The sequence below is a fragment of the Eurypyga helias genome, unplaced genomic scaffold (genome assembly GCF_000690775.1).
Source record: "Eurypyga helias isolate BGI_N326 unplaced genomic scaffold, ASM69077v1 scaffold15882, whole genome shotgun sequence".
NCBI lineage: Eukaryota > Metazoa > Chordata > Aves > Eurypygiformes > Eurypygidae > Eurypyga > Eurypyga helias.
Genome location: NW_010235482.1, coordinates 1,412 through 22,401, shown reverse-complemented (window position 1 = coordinate 22,401; position 20,990 = coordinate 1,412). Strand labels below are relative to the sequence as shown.

At 40.5% G+C, this 20,990-nt stretch overlaps 1 protein-coding gene across 1 annotated transcript in view; it reads right to left on the bottom strand.

The window, feature by feature from the left end:
* Positions 1-20,619, bottom strand: part of ICE1 (interactor of little elongation complex ELL subunit 1) — a gene marked incomplete at its 5' end in the record, with an annotated part of 22,951 nt that extends 2,332 nt beyond the window's left edge. The window contains 10 exons of the mRNA XM_010146778.1: positions 1,685-1,875; positions 4,583-4,743; positions 7,810-7,978; positions 10,056-14,780; positions 15,385-15,737; positions 18,021-18,074; positions 18,159-18,248; positions 20,077-20,133; positions 20,223-20,262; positions 20,530-20,619. Of these exons, the coding sequence (XP_010145080.1) occupies positions 1,685-1,875; positions 4,583-4,743; positions 7,810-7,978; positions 10,056-14,780; positions 15,385-15,737; positions 18,021-18,074; positions 18,159-18,248; positions 20,077-20,133; positions 20,223-20,262; positions 20,530-20,619 (5,930 nt within the window). The remainder of the gene's footprint in view (positions 1-1,684; positions 1,876-4,582; positions 4,744-7,809; positions 7,979-10,055; positions 14,781-15,384; positions 15,738-18,020; positions 18,075-18,158; positions 18,249-20,076; positions 20,134-20,222; positions 20,263-20,529) is intronic.
* Between the last annotated feature and the right edge of the window lie 371 nt (positions 20,620-20,990).

Here is a 20,990-nt window from a genome sequence, read left to right as displayed (position 1 = left end):
ACGAGGATGCTCGGAGGGCGGGAGCCCCTCTGCTCTGGGGACAGGCTGAGAGAGTTGGGCTTGTTCAGCCTGGAGAAGAGAAGGCTCCGGGGAGACCTTATAGCACCTTCCAGTGCCTGAAGGGGCTACAAGGAAGCTGGGGGGGACTTTTTACAAGGGCCTGGAGTGACAGGACAAGGGGTAACGGGTTTAAATTGAAAGTGGGGAGGTTTAGATTGGATATCAGGAAGAAGTTCTTCCCAGAGAGGGTGGGGAGGCACTGGCACAGGCTGCCCAGAGAAGCTGTGGATGCCCCATCCCTGGAAGTGTTCAAGGCCAGGCTGGATGAGGCTTGGAGCAACCTGGTCTAGTGGAAGATGTCCCTGCCCATGGCAGGGGGGGTGGAACTAGATGATCTTTAAGGTCCCTTCCAAACCATTCTTTGATTCTGCATCTCTACCTAAAGCCAAGAACTTACTCCACTGACTTCATAGATGTGTATGTGTCACGGTTTAGGCCCAGACGGCAGCTGAGAACCAGGCAGCTGCTCACTTATTCCTCCCCCGGTGACATGAGGCGGGGAAAACAGCACTCGCGGGTCGAGACAAGGACACGGAGGGATCACTCACCCGTTATGGTCATGGGAAAACCAGACTTGACGTGGGGGGAAACATCAATATAGTTTATCACCACTCAAAATCAGAGTAGGACAATGAGAGAGAAAACCAGATCTTAAAACAGCTTCTGCCCACTCCTCCCTTCTTCCCAGGTCCTGTTTTACTCCCAATTTCTCTACCTTATCTACCTCTCTACTCTGTATGGCTTTAGTTAAACTGACATACCTTTCACTGAAGCTAATTTGTATTAGTTTTTTAAAGCATTTCACTGAAAGTAACTTCTTTACTATCTGAAAACATGGAACTTGTATAAAAGTTTTGTTGATGGTAAATTATTTGCTTTATAGTCAATGATTATGTTAAGCCACAGTTAAACAAATGCCATATTTTTGTAGATTCTACTAGGTTGTGTAACCTCTACATAGAAAACAGGGGCTGTCAGATCGGTGCAGGTATTAAAGATCAGTGTAGGTATCAAAATGAAGTCTTTTAAACCAAGTATGGCAGCAGTCCATGCATTGGATTATAGGGTTCAAAGAAAATTTAGGACATTGAATCAAAGTATTATAATGATTTTAGAATTAAAATCGGACAGGATCGGGATAGTACACTAATGAGTATGGTTGTATTTCACTTTCAGCACTAAAGGAGTGCTATTTACACCTCAAAAGTTCCACCCTTGTTTTCTAGTGATGGAGGGGAGGGGAATTCAACAGTCAGAGCAAGGCACTCAATCATTTTGCTTTGTTGACAAACAATCCATCTCATAATCTTTCAGAATTGTCCACATATTGCTATTTTAAAATCAATTCTTTATTAGAATCGTTCAAACAGTGTTGATTTCTTGGCCCAGTGTCATGAAATCTTCTATTTCCTCATTGATCACTCATTCTATCTCAAAATAAGGCACAGACACAGTAGCTTAGGTCTCATGAGGCTAAAATGCCCTCATTTCTAAGTATTTATGCAATGTATTATTATGTTAAAAACTAAGCAATAATGTCTCAAATTTGGGGAAAAAACCCACCAAACCAAACCACAAAAAACCCACTCAGGACAACATCTGACAGAACTGTTAGCCACAATACCTTATAACATTGTCATGTGTCCAATCCCACTTCAGGTGACAGCAGAGTAGATCAACAGCAAATATGTACTGCCAGGCATCTTCACTCAGATCTTCTCCGTATTGCTCACTCTGTTGAAATTCTACTTTGGGACATGACTGCATTTCTAAAAGCAGGTTTGAGACCGTAATACCGGCATCTAAAGAGGAACTCTGGAATTTTAGAAGGTGATTATCTTAATACATGAAAAGTTACCAAACGCAGAACCAAACTATTTACATATATTTGATTCCAACTGTTCATAGCACCTTACACCATAAATTCAACTTTGGCTTTGATGTCACACAAGAAAGAGTATATAAAATAAAATCCACAAGTACTCAGTATTTTTCTTGATGTTTTTACTAAAAAGAGAGTTTGGGGAAAAAACCCCCAACAACACAAAAGAAAACACCTATTCCCACTCCCTTCTTTCCTCCTACAATTTGGGGATTTTTGTTTCTCTCAATGAAGCTTGAAGGTCAGAAGAGTGTTTTCCAATCAAAGAAGATTAGATTAATCCTGTTCACTTTCTAAGGGTTTTGGTTTTGGGTTTGGGGTTTTGTTTTGTTTTGTTTTGTTTTTAAATTATTTTCTGATGCCAAAATTTGTTACTGTTTGTTAAGGGCTAATTTCCAAGCAAGCACTTTCAATAGCTGAGGCAAGTAATAACTGAAAACATGTCACATGAATCAATTCTGCTAATTAAATAACCAGGGCAAGCAAGAACATTTAAAAACATCCTTTGAATAGCTGAAGTATTAAGAAAAAAGTCTAGGCATATCACACTGGGTGCTCAGCCTATCTTCTTGGTACAAAGTCTCATATAACTGGCCAGCTCAACAACGGTGCAAGTCACCAAAATGGTATACCTGAACCAAGAACTAAAGACCCATTCTACATGAGCTGCACTTTCATAAGGAGAATAATCTTCTCATAAAATTATGTGTGTAACAGACCATTGGCCACAATCCACTTGAAATGTGCCCTTGTATTTCCACCTAAGTAAAACACATCTTCCGGATATGATGACGTGATCTGCTATCACCAAAACAGAAATTCCTGAGGTCCTTCTCCCCAGCTGCAGCAGTTCTCATATTCTAAAGAGATTCATAAAGGAACTAGTGCACAGAATATTTCCAGCAACGTTTACTGAGACACACTTAGGTGCATCCCTACTGCCATGAGACTGAAAGTTGTAACCTAACAGAATGGGGAATACAAACTCTTTCCTAAACAGGGATTGTAGAACAACATAACTCCGAACACCAGAGCTTAATGCTACATCACAACGGTCATTTAATCAAAAAAAGACACACGTACAAGTCCATGCCCTCTTAACTCACTCCACTATAAACCTGCACTAAATCAGGAGGTTTACCAGGGCCGTAATTCCATTGGTACCATATTAAGTTCAGGGCTGGTTTCAGGTCTAAACGAAAGAAAATCATCATGTTTTTTGCAGTGACTACAACACTTAAAGGCTATGCTGAGCCTAGCTGCAGTTGCCAGGGCAGCTGTGGAGCAGCAGGTTGGGGTACAGAATAGCTGGGCTACATATCAAGACGATTTCATTCACTTGGTATTTACAGAACTACAGCATTTCCAGCCGGGAAGCCTGGCATGAATATGGGGGTTTCAAAACTACCGTGGCCCTTGCCTTCAAGCAAACACACACGCCTGCAGACTCCTTCTCCAGAAAGGAAGTACCTCCAGCTTTCCATCTGCATGATATAAATTTGCTCCTACTGATCAGAGGGCTGGAGTCCCTCTGCTATGGGGACAGGCTGAGAGAGTTGGGCTTGTTCAGCCTGGAGAAGAGAAGGCTCCGGGGAGACCTTATAGCACCTTCCAGTGCCTGAAGGGGCTACAAGGAAGCTGGGGGGGGGGACTTTTTACAAGGGCCTGTAGTGACAGGACAAGGGGTAACGGGTTTAAACTGAAAGTGGGGAGGTTTAGATTGGATATCAGGAAGAAGTTCTTCCCGGAGAGGGTGGGGAGGCACTGGGACAGGTTGCCCAGAGAAGCTGTGGATGCCCCATCCCTGGAAGTGTCCAAGGCCAGGCTGGATGAGGCTTGGAGCAACCTGGTCTAGTGGAAGGTGTCCCTGCCCATGGCAGGGGGGTTGGAACTAGGTGGTCTTTAAGGTGCCTTCCAACCCAAACCGTTCTATGAATCTGTGATATCAAGTGTGTTCCAATTTTTCCTCTTTGCAACGTCCCTTTCAGGATGGTAACTTGTGCCTGCTGTAAAACTGACAGGAATTAAGACTCACCCAAGGGCTCAAAGACTTGAAATCAAATCTCAAAAGTCCTTAGGTCCTCAACGCTGGTCATCCTCCTTCTGTCATCACTGCAGTTTTTTGCTGATCATGCCAACTGCTTACAAAATTAACTGGCTGGTATTTTTTTTTGGTCATAAATAGGTATTTACAGTTTACCTCACAGAAAGATCATGAATAAAAAGAGACAGACTCATCTTGAAATTAACTGTGATAAAAAATTACCTGTAACATAGAGAACTATGAAAGACAGGCCCAATACATATTAAAAAATAATCCAAACAACAAAATAAAACAAACCACCTCAAAGAGCATCAAAGTCACAGTTCCATAGAGTGACAGAATTCCCTGGCCCAAGAACAACCCAGTCAAAGTTTAAAAACAATTACTTTTAATGTTTAATAGAGGGTTTAGTACTTAAAAGGGAAAGCAAGAAAAATGTTGTATTCTAGTAGGGTCTAACAACCACAGGAAGTAGGCCTGTGAGCTTCACAGAGTATCTTCACACCCTTTTCAGAAGCAAGCGGCTCGATTTGATTCAGCCAGAAAAGTGACCAACGCAGACAAAAGCTGACACTGACAATGAAAGCAGACGTTACCTGTTCCCACTTGAGATAAGCACTCAAACAGTCCATCATCTCACTGCTGGCAGTCTGCCTGACAACTAATTGCATAGCTTTGTTAATTGCACCTTGGAAGACAAATATGTCAGACCATACATTTGTGATAAATAAGATCAATTTTTCTGAGTCTGGAAAGTCTAAGGGAAAAAAAAAAAAGAGAGAACAAAATAAGTTTTTAACATTTAAAAGGAAAAAATCTATACTCAAGCATTAAAGCCAAGTACACTTTTCAGCCAGACAACTAGGAAAGAAGGCGTAGAAGTCTTGTAGCAACTGCAGCCCAGGGAAGAGGAGTCATACCAGCACATCCCAGTCCCGAGATTAAATAAGAAAAAAAGACCCCAGAGAAAAAAAAAAACCTACTCCTCCCCCAAGCCACCTACCCCATTGTAATTTCACTTTTTTTTTCCCAAGGGAAAAAAAAAAGGCTTCACTGTGTACTGAAAGTGCAAAAGGACCTTTCCATTTGCATTCTGCCGTTAGTCTCCCCTCATCCTTCTTACTTCACTTCAGTTCACTGAGTGGTCTTGGAGCACTGAAACTGGGTTCTTTTTGGAGGAAATTAAACGGGGATATGCACTCCAGGAGCCTACCTAATAGACTCCAGCCACAAATGAGCACTCTGATGATCACTAGGTCACACTAGAGCTAGTTCAAAAGAAAAAAACAATCCTGAGGTGTGTAATAATGTGAGAATCAGGTCTTCAGTACAAATCCACAGAACTTGCTCACACCTTGCACCCATCCACCCATGAAATCCACATGAAAGGAAAAAACCTTTGCAGAGAACTTTCAGACTATTCAAATATGAAGTCTGATTTTGCTCAGCAATTTCCCCAGACTCTGTCAGGAGCTTATACATTATACAATTTGTAAGTGAGGGTATGTCAAAATTTGTATTTCCGTAAACACAAAAAAGGGTGCTACTGGTGCAATTGAAGAAGCCTCATTCATTAAATTACTTCAGAGCAACTATCTGACAATGGTATCTCCAGAACTACACAAGTAGGAGAGGACAGAGTTCCAGGCCATCAAAGGGAAGCTAACAGACCCTTCTGAACACCAAAGCAGAGATCTTCAAGGCAAAATATGAAGGTAAGACATGAGTACGTAGACTGCAAGCAGTAAGAAGTACACGGGGGGAAGCAAGAAGTAGACATTACTTTCATGCATCAAAAGCAATGCTGCAATACATATGCCCAGAACAGTATTGCCACTGCAAACTGCTACAAAACCCAGTGACAACTGAAGAGCTAAATGTGTCTTCCCTCTTCACTTCAGCATACCTTCTACGTTTTTAGAAAGATCTCGTGAACGAGAGAGGATATGAAAATACATCAGATCAGGAAACTGTAATAGATTCACTCTGAAGCCCCTTGTCACATAATAATTATTTTTTTTTAGTCAGAGCAAGGACTGGTGCTAAACTAGAATTATCTACATACTGCAACTTGAACTGGCTGTCCATGAATCTGGAACACCTAAAAGATTCACTCAGTGGTGAGGAAGAGATAAAGGGGCATCAGAAGAAGAAAAAAAGACAAAAGGAGGGGAACAGAGGAGGGGAAAAAGGAAAAATAAGCAAAGAAAGGTAACATTTAATTTATAGTCATTTGAGGCAGGATACCCAAATGGAGAACAGAAGAAAAAGGGATAGACAAGAAGCCAAGAGAACAGATGATGCAAGTCTAATGAGGTAGTACTGACTCCTTACAGTCAATTTGGTAATTGTGTAGCTAGCACAGAGCTCACACTTGTGTTGCAATAATTCTGATGGGAATAACACGTGGAAGTACATTAAAGAGAAGAATCCTAAAGCAATAAATGCAATCAAATAAAAATAAACAAACTAAAATAAAAACCCAAACAAATAATCCTTACAGTGAGTTTACAGCTGTTCACACTCAAAAGATAACAATAAAACCACAGAACATCCACAGAACAGAACAACAGGAATTTATGCAACTCAAAGTGCAGAACAGAAAAATCATTCAACAAAAATCTGCATTCAGCTATTGAAAATTATATATTACCCAGAAAAAGAAAGGAAAAAAACCCCCAATGTTTAATATTTGCATGAGCCCACAAAAAGACAAAGTGCCAAGGTACTGCAAAACAACAGGTTTAATCATTAATTTAGACTAGGAAAAGATATCTGACAAGTAATAGTTTTTGACGTGGTACAGTATTAAAACTATTAACATGAAAAAAGTGAAAGAGCATGAAGGAGAGAAAAACAGGTAAAACAGGAATTCCAGAAAGAACCTAAGTGAAAAACCCCAAACAAAAATGACCAAACCCAACAACAACAACAACAAAAATAGATAGTTAAGAACAAAATAAAATCACAATTCTGAATAAGATGAAAAAAAGAAAATAGAAAGAAGACAGGGATGTTATATGGAATATGACCACTAACCAATACATATGGAAGATAACCACTAACCAATTCGAAGCAATCGGAAGTTGTAGCATTTTGCTACCCAGTGGTCTCAAATTTATTTTATTTTCATTTGAGACACAGGTACCAGTACACTGTTTTGAGCCCTGGATGGCTCAGTATTTTGAAACTAAATAAAGTCCTTCCCAAGCTAAGACAGACTCTTAATTTAGTACTGTGACAGTATGTATGTACTACCTTTGTTACCAGGAATGAAAGGAAGAGGGAGAGGAGAAGGGAATCAAAATGAAAAAAACAACCAAGCAAGACTTGGGATATGGGAAGTAATACAATTTTCAGGAGGGCATGTGCAAATGCACTGGTATTGATCAAGGTATTGTCCAACTCCTGACACGATTTTAAGTCAATACATGTTTTTAAATCACATTTGCTTTATGAATCAGTGCTTACTCAGTTAAGAAAATACTAATAAGCAAAAAGTTAAAACTTCCCTGGAATCACATTATCATTCTGGAGATGGTGGGGCAAAAATGAAAGCATAGAGGACTCTAAATAAAAATAATTATTTGGAAAACTGAGTAGACTACTAAAAGCCCAGGTCATCACCAGACTAAGCCACAGATGTGGAGAAACTGTGAGAAGGGAAATATCTTCTAGAACCCTACTTCTGCACTACAGAAAAAAATTCTAAGGAAAATGCCCCTTTCATCAGATATTTGTTTGTTTTTATAAACACAATCTTTCTGGAACACTAGAGCAAAGACAGCGTATTTAGGATAAAAGACACTAAGCCATACTATACCTTCTTTAAGTAAGCTGTAGCAGAGAAGGCGGGCTCTTTCCAAATCTCCCAACTGTCGACAGATTCCTGTATAGACCCGACACAGGGCCTGATTGAAACTGTAATCTGTGGCATTCTTCTGAGCCCTGAGTTTATCGAGAATAGCATGCAGCAAGGACTCTGCTAAATGCTACAAGGCACAAAAAATATTGTTAGATTATTATATACTTGAGAATATTTGATAACATTAGAGTAGTAAGACAAGTAAAAAGAACTACCTTATTTGCAAGAATACTGTTTGCATACATTAAAAAATGAAGAAAAGTAAATTGGAGGCAACCAGTGAAAGATGAAAGAGTGAGAAGCAACTTCCCAGAACAAACGTGCCTTAAACGCAGAGTAGTGCTACTATTCTGCAAACATAAACTGTTTACTTGTGTGACTAAAAACTATCTTCCTTAAACAAAAAGCGAGGAGAGGAATAATGATAGGTAGAGGAACCCCAATAACCTAACCAGAGCCAATGGAGCACCCTGGCTTGGCAACTCCCAGAGCTGTCACAGGAGGGCAGACTGTCCACTGTCCAGGTGTGAGACTTACTAGATCAGTCACCAGTGGTCTCTCTCCCCCAGCTCACCTTACACACCGCAGGAGGTGGGGAGGGGGTGTCACTGTCTGCAGTAGCATGGGACTCAGGAGGAGATGCAAGGAAGGAGGATATCAGCCTGGAGAAGAGAAGGCTCCGAAGAGACCTTATTGCACCTTCCAGTGCCTGAAGGGGCTACAAGGAAGCTGGGGGGGACTTTTTACAAGGGCCTGTAGTGACAGGACAAGGGGTAACGGGTTTAAATTGAAAGTGGGGAGGTTTAGATTGGATATCAGGAAGAAGTTCTTCCCGGAGAGGGTGGTGAGGCACTGGGACAGGTTGCCCAGAGAAGCTGTGGATACCCCATCCCTGGAAGTGTCCAAGGCCAGGCTGGATGAGGCTTGGAGCAACCTGGTCTAGTGGAAGGTGTCCCTGCCCATGGCAGGGGGGGTGGGACTAGATGGGCTTTAAGGTCCCTTCCACCCCAAACCACTCTGTGATTCTATGATATTGGGATTGTGCAAGACTTACTATAGGATGTTTAGAGGGAGAGCTGTAAGCGGGGAGTAGAATGAGAGTCTTAAGAGCCAGGTGCTGAAGAGGCCACTGGTTTAGACTGGGTACTTGCAGACACCAGGGAGTAAGAGTGTGGGCTTTGTGAGGAACCAGAAGGCCCAAGCCTGAAGGACCAGGAATGCAGGTAAGGCATGGTAAGTCTGGACCAGGTACTGAAGGAATATGTGTGCGCTTCTGTGTCTGTAACTCTGTCAGTGCATGAGACAAGTGGGGAGAGCAGGAGTCACCTACTGGATACGCTGCGTGTCAACAGTAGCTACTCAAGAGATCTACACTGTCTGTGTGTATGGATATACACACGTATGTATGTTTGTATTTTCCACTACCAGGCCTTCACGCCGATCAGCCGGAGGAGGGAACAAGATCAGGTGCATACTGTGTGCACGTGTGCCTACTCGGGATACGTAGTCAGCCTTGCTTCTGCGAAGTTACTAGGTCTGACAGCTCCTAACAAAGATGACCCAAGAACTTGGCAGCAACTTGGGTGGAAGTTAATTCTTCTGTGGAGAACTTAATGACGTTCAAGAACTGAAACACGGCAAAATGCTGCCATGCATCAGCTGGTGAACTGCTCTGCTGCAGACCACAAATTATCTATGGGAAAGGTGGTAATTAAAGTGAATTTTTTCAACACTGATGCTAAGCAAGTTCTGAGAAACAAACTAATGAAAGATTTTTCCAATAAAACTCATTTGAACAACCTGATGTAGAATAATAAAGGTAAACTCCATGGAGTTTACCTTATTTAATTGAAAAAATAAGAAACAGTAATTGAACCTCACGCTTTTAGAGGAACTCCTGTAATTGTTAATGCTATTCTCTACAATAAATGCTATGAAAATAAAGTGGTTTACGCGTACAGCAGGCAAGCAAACCTATTTACAAATGCAGTTTTGCATCTTGGACACCACTGAGCAGTAATTTCTTGTGAAGTTCTGTATTTTCTTAATTTATACAAGTTTAGATGTGCGATAACCTTTCAAAACTACACTTGGGCACTGCAGATGGCCTGAACAATTGAGAATTCAAATACTGCACACTTATACTCTTTTCATCTGCACAGAAGTCGTTACTAAAACACAAAATTAGAAATTATGCCACTTACCTTGTTTTTTATACCAAATTCATAGACAACTTCTTTCTCTTCATCTCTCATTATTGGAATCTTTGAGATGTTGCCGACATACACGTGACCTTTAATAACTGGTAACAAGTCAAAACAGGATTCAGCAATTTTCTTCAGTGCCAAAGAAACTTTCTGGCAGCTAGGATCAGTAACCGTTACTGGTTCTGAACTGGAACTGTGCGCTGCATCGCTGTTTTCACAGCTTTTGTCACAGAAAGCCTCCTGCATTTCAGAGACTGTATTTTTAGTATTTTCGACAGCAGCAATATCACTGGGCTCCAGCTTTGGCGGTTCACTGTCCAACCTCAGCCTCTTCGCACTTCTTGGCATAGATACTGGCAATAGCGTCTCGTTTTCAAGATGATTTGATGAGCTTGACAGCCTTTGCCGATTCTGCACATCTTGGTCTTGATGTTTGCTACTATCAGACTTCAAATTGCTCCCAGTTTTAACAAAAGCAGTTGATGTGGACGCAATTGCTTTGAACCCACCTATCTGAGCCATAGGTCCTGGCAAACCCTGGCTGTCTGGAAAAGCACATCGGTTAAGCTGAATATTGCCTTTCAGAATGTTCAGTGTCCTTGCCCTTGCAGACAGCTCCGGATACATAGTGTCCAATATTTTCACAGAGTTCTCCTGGGGAGCACCTGGAGCAGCACTATCCCCCGCCAACAGAGGAAATCTTCCTGGCACAGGAAGCGCATGCTTTGGAATGGAAGTACAAAATTTTAAAGGCGAGGAGCAAATCCTTCTCCCTGCTGCCATTTCTGAGGGTGAGGGAGGAGAAAGTAAGAGGGCAGATTTTACTGTCGGAGTGTCTTTTAACGGAGACATGAGAGGAGGAACAGGAGTTTCACGCAGTGGGGAGATCAGGTCATCAAGCGGGGAAAGGAGGGAGGATCGGCCAGCAGGAGACATGGACGGGGACGTGGAACACGCAGCTTTCGGAGGAGTAGCGATCAAGGGAGGTAACAAGGGAGGCAGAGGAGGACCCATCTCTTGCCTAATTTTATTTATAGTCTCAGGTGAGCATTTTGTTGGCACAGAAGTATCAGCACTTGCAAGAACTGGCTGAGACAGCTGAGCTTTGAGAGTCTTGGTTTTTCTTTTACCCTGAAACAACCTCTTTGATAGCCTGGCATGTATTACCTGGGCAGCTGTCTTGGTGTCTTTGCGCTTCAATTCGTTGCTCTTTTTGAGAGCCACATCCACACGAGACTCAGACTCCAACATACACGGCTTCTCAAATCCTGGTGTTTGTGGCTCAGAAAGCTGCCCAGCTGTCTGACAACTGCACTCTACCTCAGATGGGGCTGGATTTGGAAGATACCGGACTTTTTTTTTTTTCTTACTGCTACCATCTAGGATAACATCAGTTTTGTTTTCTCCTATAGTGCAAGAAGTGCAAGTTTGATTATGATTATGTTCTTCAAACACTGAGACCCCCGTATCAGCGCCGTGTAGGCTTGGCTCCGTGTCTGACTGCAGAATTTCAGAATCAGTTTCTTCTAAGAAATTGTCAAATGTTTTTCTTTTATTTAATTTACTGTTTTTTACAGTCAGTCTGCAAGTTTCTGACAATTTGGTTAACATCTGGCATAGCGGTAAGCTCTCTTTTGAAGCATTTGGCATCACAGGGCCTTCTTTTGATGTCCCAGTTTTTAACAGCCTTTCCTCACTGTCACTGATGTTTCCTGCTCTGTTAGAGTCTACCATGCATTCATTAGCACTCTCAGTATTTTCAGAGGTTACTAACACACACTCTCTTTTCCAAGAGGTTAAGTCTTTACAACAACCCTCCCCAACCCCACCTGACAACTCAACAGCAGAATCTGGAGAGGTGTTTGTTTCACCGTGTGTATCCACATCCACCACGGGGTCTGCTTTCAGATCCCTAACTGTCAGAGCATTTCCTGAGCGCATCGTTGAATGCAGTTCACATGCTCGGTAGTCACCATCGACGACTGCACTAGTTTCCAGAGCACCCACTGCAATTCTGGAAGCTCCCAGTTCCGGTCTGAACAGGGGAACACATTCAGGACATTTCACACATTTAACTGTTTGTATAGAAGAGTCTGTCTCTTCAGATTCATTGCTCTGCTCTGGCATATCAAAATCATTTTTAGACCTTCTTATGGCATTTTCCCCAGATGCCTCAAACCCATTCAATTCTTTGCTTTCTCCCCCTGCTGTTAGTGAACCAGTTCTAGAAGGATCTGTTCTAACCTCCCACACAGAAGTCATGCACCCTGATTCCTGACAATCAAACTTTTGAAGAGAAGCATTCTTATAGTAAGAGTTTGCATCCAGGATCTGTGATTTAAGAGACGTCTGAGGTTCTTTATCTACTGTCTGCTCCTTCTCATCTGGAATTTCCACTTCATTTTTGGGTACACATATCCTCTTAGGGCAGTCTAGTTCTTGGCACACGTTGTCTTTTTCAGCAGACAGGGTATCAGCACCCTCTCCCAAGCTTTCTGGAGAACAGTTTAATGCACTCCCTGCAACATCATTTTTATCTCCTTTGTTTTCCCATATATGGGAAAAACCAGCCTTTTCTTTGAAATTAGTTTCAACAAAACTGACAACATTCTGAAGACTGAAATTCAGATCAGGAGGTGTTGTGGATTCCAAGCCAATTCCCTCTTGCACAGGAGAATCTGTTTCCTCAGCATTAATATGCCCCGTCTCTGAGTTGCCTTGAGTAGAAAAAGCCAAGACACTATTAACTTCCACTTCTGAAGTAGGCTGGCAGATCAACTCTGAAATATTATTTTTCTTTACAGCATTCTCTTCCCAGTTAAATGAACTGGAACAAGTCTCAGTCACCAACTCCTTGCTTTGTTTATTTATCTCCCCTTTTATTTCATCACATCTAACATTTTCAGTTATCAAGAATGGATGCAGAGTTTTTGCACACTGTGCCTGAGAAGTAAGATTACTTTCTACAACGACAGATTCAGTGGTATCCACTCTTTCTATTAGCTCACTGCTTTCCTCTCTGAAATCTTCTGGATCAAATTTGAATTCATTCTCTTGAGATTTACATACTCCAAAGTTTTGAGTTTTGGACAACCCACTTTCTGATGTATTATACACGTTTTCAGGTTGTTTTATTTCTCCTTTTATTTCTGTAAAATCTAACAGAGAGGATTCACACTTAGCGGCACTGCTTTCTGCATCCACAATGCTTGCCATCTTTGGAAGCATAACCACACTTTCCAAGTCTGACTTCCTTTGCGATAAATTACTACCGTTTTCTTCCTGGTGTGGTTTGCCTTTTATATATCCCCCCTCCTTTATATCTACTAATTTTCCATTTTCTGCACTATGGAGTAGCTCTGACGATTCAGCTATTTCTAGAACACTTTCTCTGTTAAAATTTATGGCTTGTTCAACAGTCTCAGGTCTGGTTATATCCATATCTTCGATTTTGAGCTGTTCATCATCTTTTGGAAGGGCTGACAAAGCAGTCCTGTCCATACCTACATTTTTGTCCACGTCATCCTTAGACAATGAATTTCCGATTCCTTCAATAGCAGATACAGGTGAGCAATTTCTATATACTTTAACAGTCACTGGTTCGCATTCTCTGCCCGTTTCATCTTTTCTTGTTTGCACACGGTGTTTGTCTGGTATGTCTTCACTGTCATGTTTTATTTCAGAGCACTGAGAATGTGAAGAGACCTCAACAGCTCCAGTGTCTGCCTCAGTCTCCATTATTATTCCCTCCTCATCACGATGTATCATTAGGTCTTTAGGACACTCCACATCACAGGATTTTGAACTACTGGATTTAGACATTACATTTTCAGAGAGATCTCCTTCACTATTTGCCTCTGCACTGAGTCCTTTCATCTGTGTTGCAGCTGTTATTTCCTCTCCAATTTTCACTTCTTTTATGTTTTCTCCTACACCAGGTGCCATATCAGTTAGCTGGATTACATTTTTTGATTTATTTTCAACCACTTCATTCTGTATCAACACATCAGATTTCTCCTCAGAACCTTCACTTTGAAGCACAATGCACTGCTCGGGTGGCAAATGAGTAACGTTTTGGGGAACAGATACTGCCCTGCAAGTTTCTCTCTCTCCTGATAATCCACCTCTTTCTGTTTTCCTTAATTCCCCATGCTTTTCATGGGTACCCTCATCATCAACAGCTCTGATCATGACTACATTCTCCTCTGTTTGCTCTATCTCACTGCATTTTTTCATCTGATTCTGAGGCTTGAAACTGTGTAACATAAAATCCGCCGAAGAACCTCCCTCTTCACTGTGCATGTCCTTGCTATCTCCTTTCTTTTCTTTGATGGCTTTCAATTCATGTGCTGCCTCTTCAGTTAGGTCTCTCTTCTCAGTTTCCACATTCTCAGAATTCTCCTCCAAACAGGCTTTGTTAGTTTCCGTGTTTGTAATTAAAGCAGCAGCTTCAGCTTGCTTTGTTTCAGCATCTCTGTCCTCTTTGCTTGACATCTTTGCACCCATATGGACACTGTTTTCATTCCAACTCAGGTTATATGAGATTTCTGCATCAGGACCATGCTCACGTGATTTGCTCTGTCTGTTACACTCCTCGTTAAGGCTGAATTCATTACAACTCTGAAGCTGAACTTGGTCTTCGTGTAAAATATCCTCCACTGCAGAAGCACTGCAATCAACTTCTTCATCACTGGAACCTGTGACTTCTCCAAACAATATATCCTTTAATGAAAAATACAAAGTTAATATTCCAAAGCCTGGTATCAGTTTTAACACCTGTTTCTCTAAACACATACCCTGGTGTCCCTGGCATGCAGTGATTTTGAGAGATTAAGACTGATCAACAGAATTGCATCCTTCTCCATCACTCTTCTCCATAGCAAATGGGAGTACCTCTGTGAAAAGTCAGAGACTTCTTTATCTAACTACTTGCATTCTAATATTATCTGAAAACAACATTTGAGTAGGACCCCCTTGACTTTCAAGCTGTGAAATTTTGCTATGAAAGCACGCTTATACCCAACAGGAGCTGGGACTACTAAATCTGCCACATTGGGAAAAGAAATTATGACAGCAGTTGAGACACAGGTGACTGTTTTAAATATACTTCTGAAAATTATGTTTTGTCCCCCCCTCCACAGACAGTATGCTAGAAGGTAAAAAGTATTCATATGGATCTAAACACTCACACAGAGACCCTTTCAGTGCATGGGTAACTAATACTGTTACTCACAGAAATTAAAAAGCTCAGAAATATCAAATCATTACTTTTGCAGTAAATATACAACCAAGTTAGTGCCAAGTCAAGACACATCCTGAAACTCACCTGTGTAGTTAGCGGTGAAAGCTGTACTGGAGAAAGAAGAGCAGGGAGAGGCCTGGCCCAATTCAATATATCCATCACATCTCCACCCGGGCCCTTTTGCTCCTCATCAGAGAAGTCAGAGCTGCTGTGTGCTCCATCTGTCTGCATTATCACATCAACAGTTTTATCCTCATCACTACGCAGACATTCTTCAGTAGTCGTGTTCCCAACACAGTCACCTCCAAAAGGCTCAGTACTCGCCTGAAGTTGCATAGCTGTTGCAGAATTCTGCTTTCCAGGACTTTCTAGTGAAGAATACCAAGGCAGCGTTTTGCCATCACACTTCCTGATCTTATGGTGGATTTTTACAGTTTCTAAGACACAAAAATATTGTTGTAATATCCCATTTTTCTTTATAGAGATAACACCCCATAGTAATAAGAATGCATTACCATCTTCTCAAGTGATGTTCCCATAGGCTACCAATAAGAAGCACTTTTTTCCCTACAGAGATCAGATGTTCTTATTCACAGACAAATCTTTTTTTCATGAGAAAGGTATATGTCTGTGCAAAGCGCTGGCCCCACAAATCACTTTCTGACTTGGATCATGAAGGCTATTCCTCCCAATTTTTCTTATCACGAAAGGCCATACTGGGTAGGACTGAAGGTCCCTTACAGCTCAATGATTTATTTCAGTTTTAGCCCAGTAACTGATGTTCAGGAAAAGCAGAACAAGCATGAAGTGACATTCCTCACTCAGGCTGTAATTCTCAGCTTAAAGCAACCCGCAGCTTTGAGCCAGCAGCTGTACTTGCAGACCACTTACAATTATATCTTGCCTTAAACACAGTAAGGGCGTTCTTAGCTGTATTCCTAGTTTTATGATTTAATAAGCATACACTTTTAAAGTAATTGCTCTTTAAAATTCAATATTGAGTCTAATCTTACAAGATTTTATCTTTAATGATGTTACTTAATTAAAGCTGAAGCCTTAAAAAAAAATTCCTTAGAAGTGAGGTTCCCCCTCATACCTATGCAGAAAGGAGTTTGAACCACAAAGACAATGAAAGTTGACAACCCTTTCAAGATAATGTCAACCATACCAGTTTTATATAGTTATTCTAGCAGCAAGAAAGCCTGTGCAAATGCCCTGTGTGATTCTTTGCATTGTACTTTTGTTTTGCTCCTTTTCAAATCACACTTTTATTATTAAAAAACAGGCTGCCCAGGGAGGTGGTGGAGTCACCGTCCCTGGATGTGTTTAAGAGACGGGTGGATGAGGTGCTGAAAGATATGGTTTAGTGGCGGACAGATACGGTTGGACTGGATGATCTCTAAGGTCTTTTCCAACCTAGTGATTCTATGATTCTATGACACAGTAACTCATTTCTTATGCATGCAGATAAAACATTGCCCCAAGAAAATCTGAACAGTAGAGACAAAGAATTTAAATATTGATTATAATTGTGCTAGATACTTCTAACAGTGAAAAGATGGCCCAGTTTTCTGAAATGTAAATTCTACGATTTTATAAAAAGAAAAGATGACCTCCAATAAAACAGTAGAAATAATCAACAATCCCAAAAAGCCAGTATGCTAACTCCACCCTATTTCCAAAATCCATCTGAGATGCTGCATTCAAATGGTGGAGTGAGACCGATAAACTGGTTTATGAGCGGTCCTTATATTCTGACACCTCTTCAGTGGATTCCACTGGAACACAATCTGAAACTGGATTCTTTGGGATCTACCCTGGTAGCAAATTTTCAGACTTAACAGGGCGGGCAGATAGGGTAACAGTTCAGCTTGAAAGCTCTTACTAAGGCAGGGTTCTTATCCCAGGCAGTATCTCTACAGCCTGAGTTACAGAATAACAAAGTAGTAGAGAAAACAAAAGAAAAAAGAAAGGTTAATAAGCCCGCTCTGGAGAGACAACTACAGACACATTAATGCAGTTTTTCAAGGCACCTATTACATCTGAGGGCAGAAGGAAAATGGCATCTGTTATGTAAAGTTAAAGCCACTCAAGTTTGCTGTGAATGTGCCCGTGGATAACAACTCAGGTTACTTTTTATTATTGTAATGAATATTGCATTACAAAATTGAAGCTATTGCCAAATTACACGTTGTGTTTCTCTGCATCACAAATATGAAAATTAATGCACCCTTATCTATTTTTATTCAGGAAGGTTTGAATGAAGAAAATGGTGGTTACACCTTCTTCATTTTTACAATCCAACTATGTTACCACGTTTCTTTCTGACTAAAAAGAGCGCTTGCATCCCATAATTCACATTATGTACTGCAGAGTTTACAACGATATAATAATTAAGGTATAAACATGAGAGGTGAATTTTGACTAATTAGAACAGTCAAAGCAGCTGATTGTAAAAGAACTTGATTTCTCAATTGCAACAGCAGGTTACAACAGCTTTTACTCAGAAGAGCATTCCAGTTTCCTTGGCTGTTCAAGTTAATCTCTGCAATTATTTTCAAATATTCTAATTACACATGTACTTCACCACACAATTACCAAGAAAAGTGGTTAAGTCTGCCAAAAAAGTGTTATGCAAACAGTACCCAAACTGATGATATCCCAGTAAGACTAAATTAAAGCACTGTCACAGCAACAAATTCACATGTACTGGAACCTACCTTCTGTAACAGTCAGTCTTCTTTTTTCAGGCCATGCTTTACCCTGAACAGAAGCTGAAAAAACGTACCAGTATTAATTTTTTGGTCATAAAAAGAAACAGATTCAAGAAAATTGCAAGACTTTGCATGCCATCTCACCCAAGACAGGATCATTTTCCTGATTCTTTCTTTTTCCTGTTGCACTGTCAATGCACATCCAGAGTTCTTCTAACAAGAGCTTTATTTTCTCTGTTAAAATAAATTTTTTTAGAAATTGAGCAAAACCTCAATTGTGCAGAGAGCTAAGAATTTATATTTTTTTATTTTTACTCAGAACAGACATGCCTACAACAAAATACCCACAACGAAAATTAAGACAAGGGACATAGGGGCATTTTAGCTTCCAAGAAAGAGAAATGCTAGATGCCATTGAGGGAATGGACCCCTGTATTGGCTCTAGCCACACAGCAGGCTGAAGGAACAGCTGCAGGATGCTTCAGCTCTTCCCTTCTGTAGCGATGGGGGCAAAATGTTGTAGCAGGCTCCAGAGTAAAATGGAAAAGCAGATTTGAAATAGTGAAATTAAATGGCTTTCTAAAACAACCCAGGTGACATGAACATAAATGGGGGAAATCTTTTAGGAAGAAAGCATTTATACCACATTCTTTCTTTATGCCTACTCATTAGTAACTCATCTTAGTCTTACCATGGAGTAATAGCACGTTAAATGTCTCTGGATCATTATCAGGCAACAACACTAGTAGGCATTGCCTGGAGTCTTAACAGCATGATTGCTAGGTGATGCCAAACAACCTCCTTCCAGAATCAGAAGGGCAGGTGGAGAGGGAGAAACAGACCAAAACCAAGCACCTCACCTAGTTATGCCCAAACTAGCATCAGATCCAACAATCAGGAACTGAGACTATTGGGTTTGTGCCAATTCCTACATCAAAGACCACAGAAAACTGCTACTGTTTTATGGACAGACATATTAAAAAAAACTCAGCACATAGGAGGAAAACCTGTCAAATTTTGCATGGCAGCTATTAACACCACTAACAAATTCACAGAATCACAAAGGTTGGAAAAGACCTATAAGACCACCCAGTCCAACCACCAACCCAACACCACCGTACCCACTAGACCATGTCCTCAAGCACCACGTCTACACGTTCCTTGAACACCTCATTAGTAATAAAGCCTTGTTACTATTCGAAGCTCAAATTAGAGCACAGATCTTAATTTTCCCATTTTGTCATTAATTAAAAATGAAAGGATGAAACTGGCTATCAATTTAGTAGAGTCCAAAAGGCAGTAAAGTATGCCAAGACACACAAGAACTGACAAGGTCTACCTTTTTCAGAGAAGTTTAATTTTGGCAACAAACTTCGTATACATATATTGCAAAGCAAAAAATAGAACAGGGAAGTTCTTCTTTTGCTTGAAAATTGCCTTCAGAGTTTCTAAACAATTCAAAAGCAATACCAGTATTTTAAAAGACCACAAAAATGTAAAAAAACAATTTGCTGTAAGTTTGGCCTCAGTGCTTTGGAGGAAGTTTTGAAGGAGTTTGCTCTACTACACAATTAGATTCAGGTAATTTGCAGCAGATCTTTTAGATCATTAGGGGGAAAAAAAGTCAATCAGATAAAAAAAAACTATACATCCTGAATTTCCACCTGATTTACAGAGCCTGACATACAAATTGTAACAGGTTACACTCCTACCTTGTGTCTTTGGCTCTGCATGCTTACCTTAGGATTTCAATGATCTTCAAAGACAACGGGATTGTTTGTACTTTTCTCAGTGTTTACATTCTGTTTTATAATTGCACATCACTTGACTCCACATGTGATTGGGTTAGACTAGTCATTTTAATGAATCAAGTATTTTCCCCACACAAAACTGTAGTCATCTGTTAGTCCTTCATTAGTGTAACACATTTGTATCCACCACATCTGCTCTTACAGCATTTCTGTCAGTATCCTCTGTTTCCAAAAATGAAACTCCAGAGGAGTTGCAATAAATTCATAATGGTTGGCTCCACATGGAGAATAATCTTGCAAAAAAATCTTACCTTTGTCTATATCTGTTGCAAGATATTCACTTGAACTCTGGGTCTCCGCATGCTTAACTATTAAAAAGAGGAAAAAGGGAAAAGGAAGTGTTCAAATGGAACAATACTACACATCAATCTGAAGGCAATCAAAGGTGAACACGTACCTTTCCTGCACTTCTCTTTAGGTACACCATCGAGTTTTCCCTGTTAAAATAAAATAATATTACTTTTTCATGCCATATGTAGTTTATAGAGCATCTACTCTTAACTAAGATGAAATCTAAATCAACATTTCAAAGGTCATGCTTCAGTTGGAAAATTTCTCTCTCTTAAGGTGAACTGCTATGTCTAGCCACTCAATATCCCCAACAAACGTAATTTTACTATTTTAGTATCTCTATTACTAGTAGCTTCCTTACCCTCCCTGAAATACTAAAAGAAGCTTCATCCAAAAGATCAGGAAAGTCTTACTTGTGCCTTCTTTAGCTCCTTTTCAAGCCTTTTCTTTTCAGTTTTCAGTTGTCTGAAGTCCTGTGTATGTTTTGTTGCAGCCTCTTCAAGAAAGAGAACCAAAATTCAGGTTAGAAACTTCAATATAAGAGACAACTAGTTTACATAATATTGGTCACCAGTTTTCAAATTAAATTACCAGAAAAAAAAAAAAAGGCGTGAAATGCAAATCTATTGAAGTTAGATTTTTGCTCATCAAGACAACTCCTCATACATACAAGTATGTGGTCTTCCACTGCATAAATACTGTTCTGAACTGCTGAAATACATTTATTACTTTTCTCACGTACTTGCAAGAATGAAGAGTGGGTCATATTGTAATGATACCATAGGACAAGATACACCAGGTCAAAAAAGGGAATGAAGTTAGGAATGAGACGCAATGTTTTCTGTGTGTTTTATTCTCATATTTAAGGGAGGGC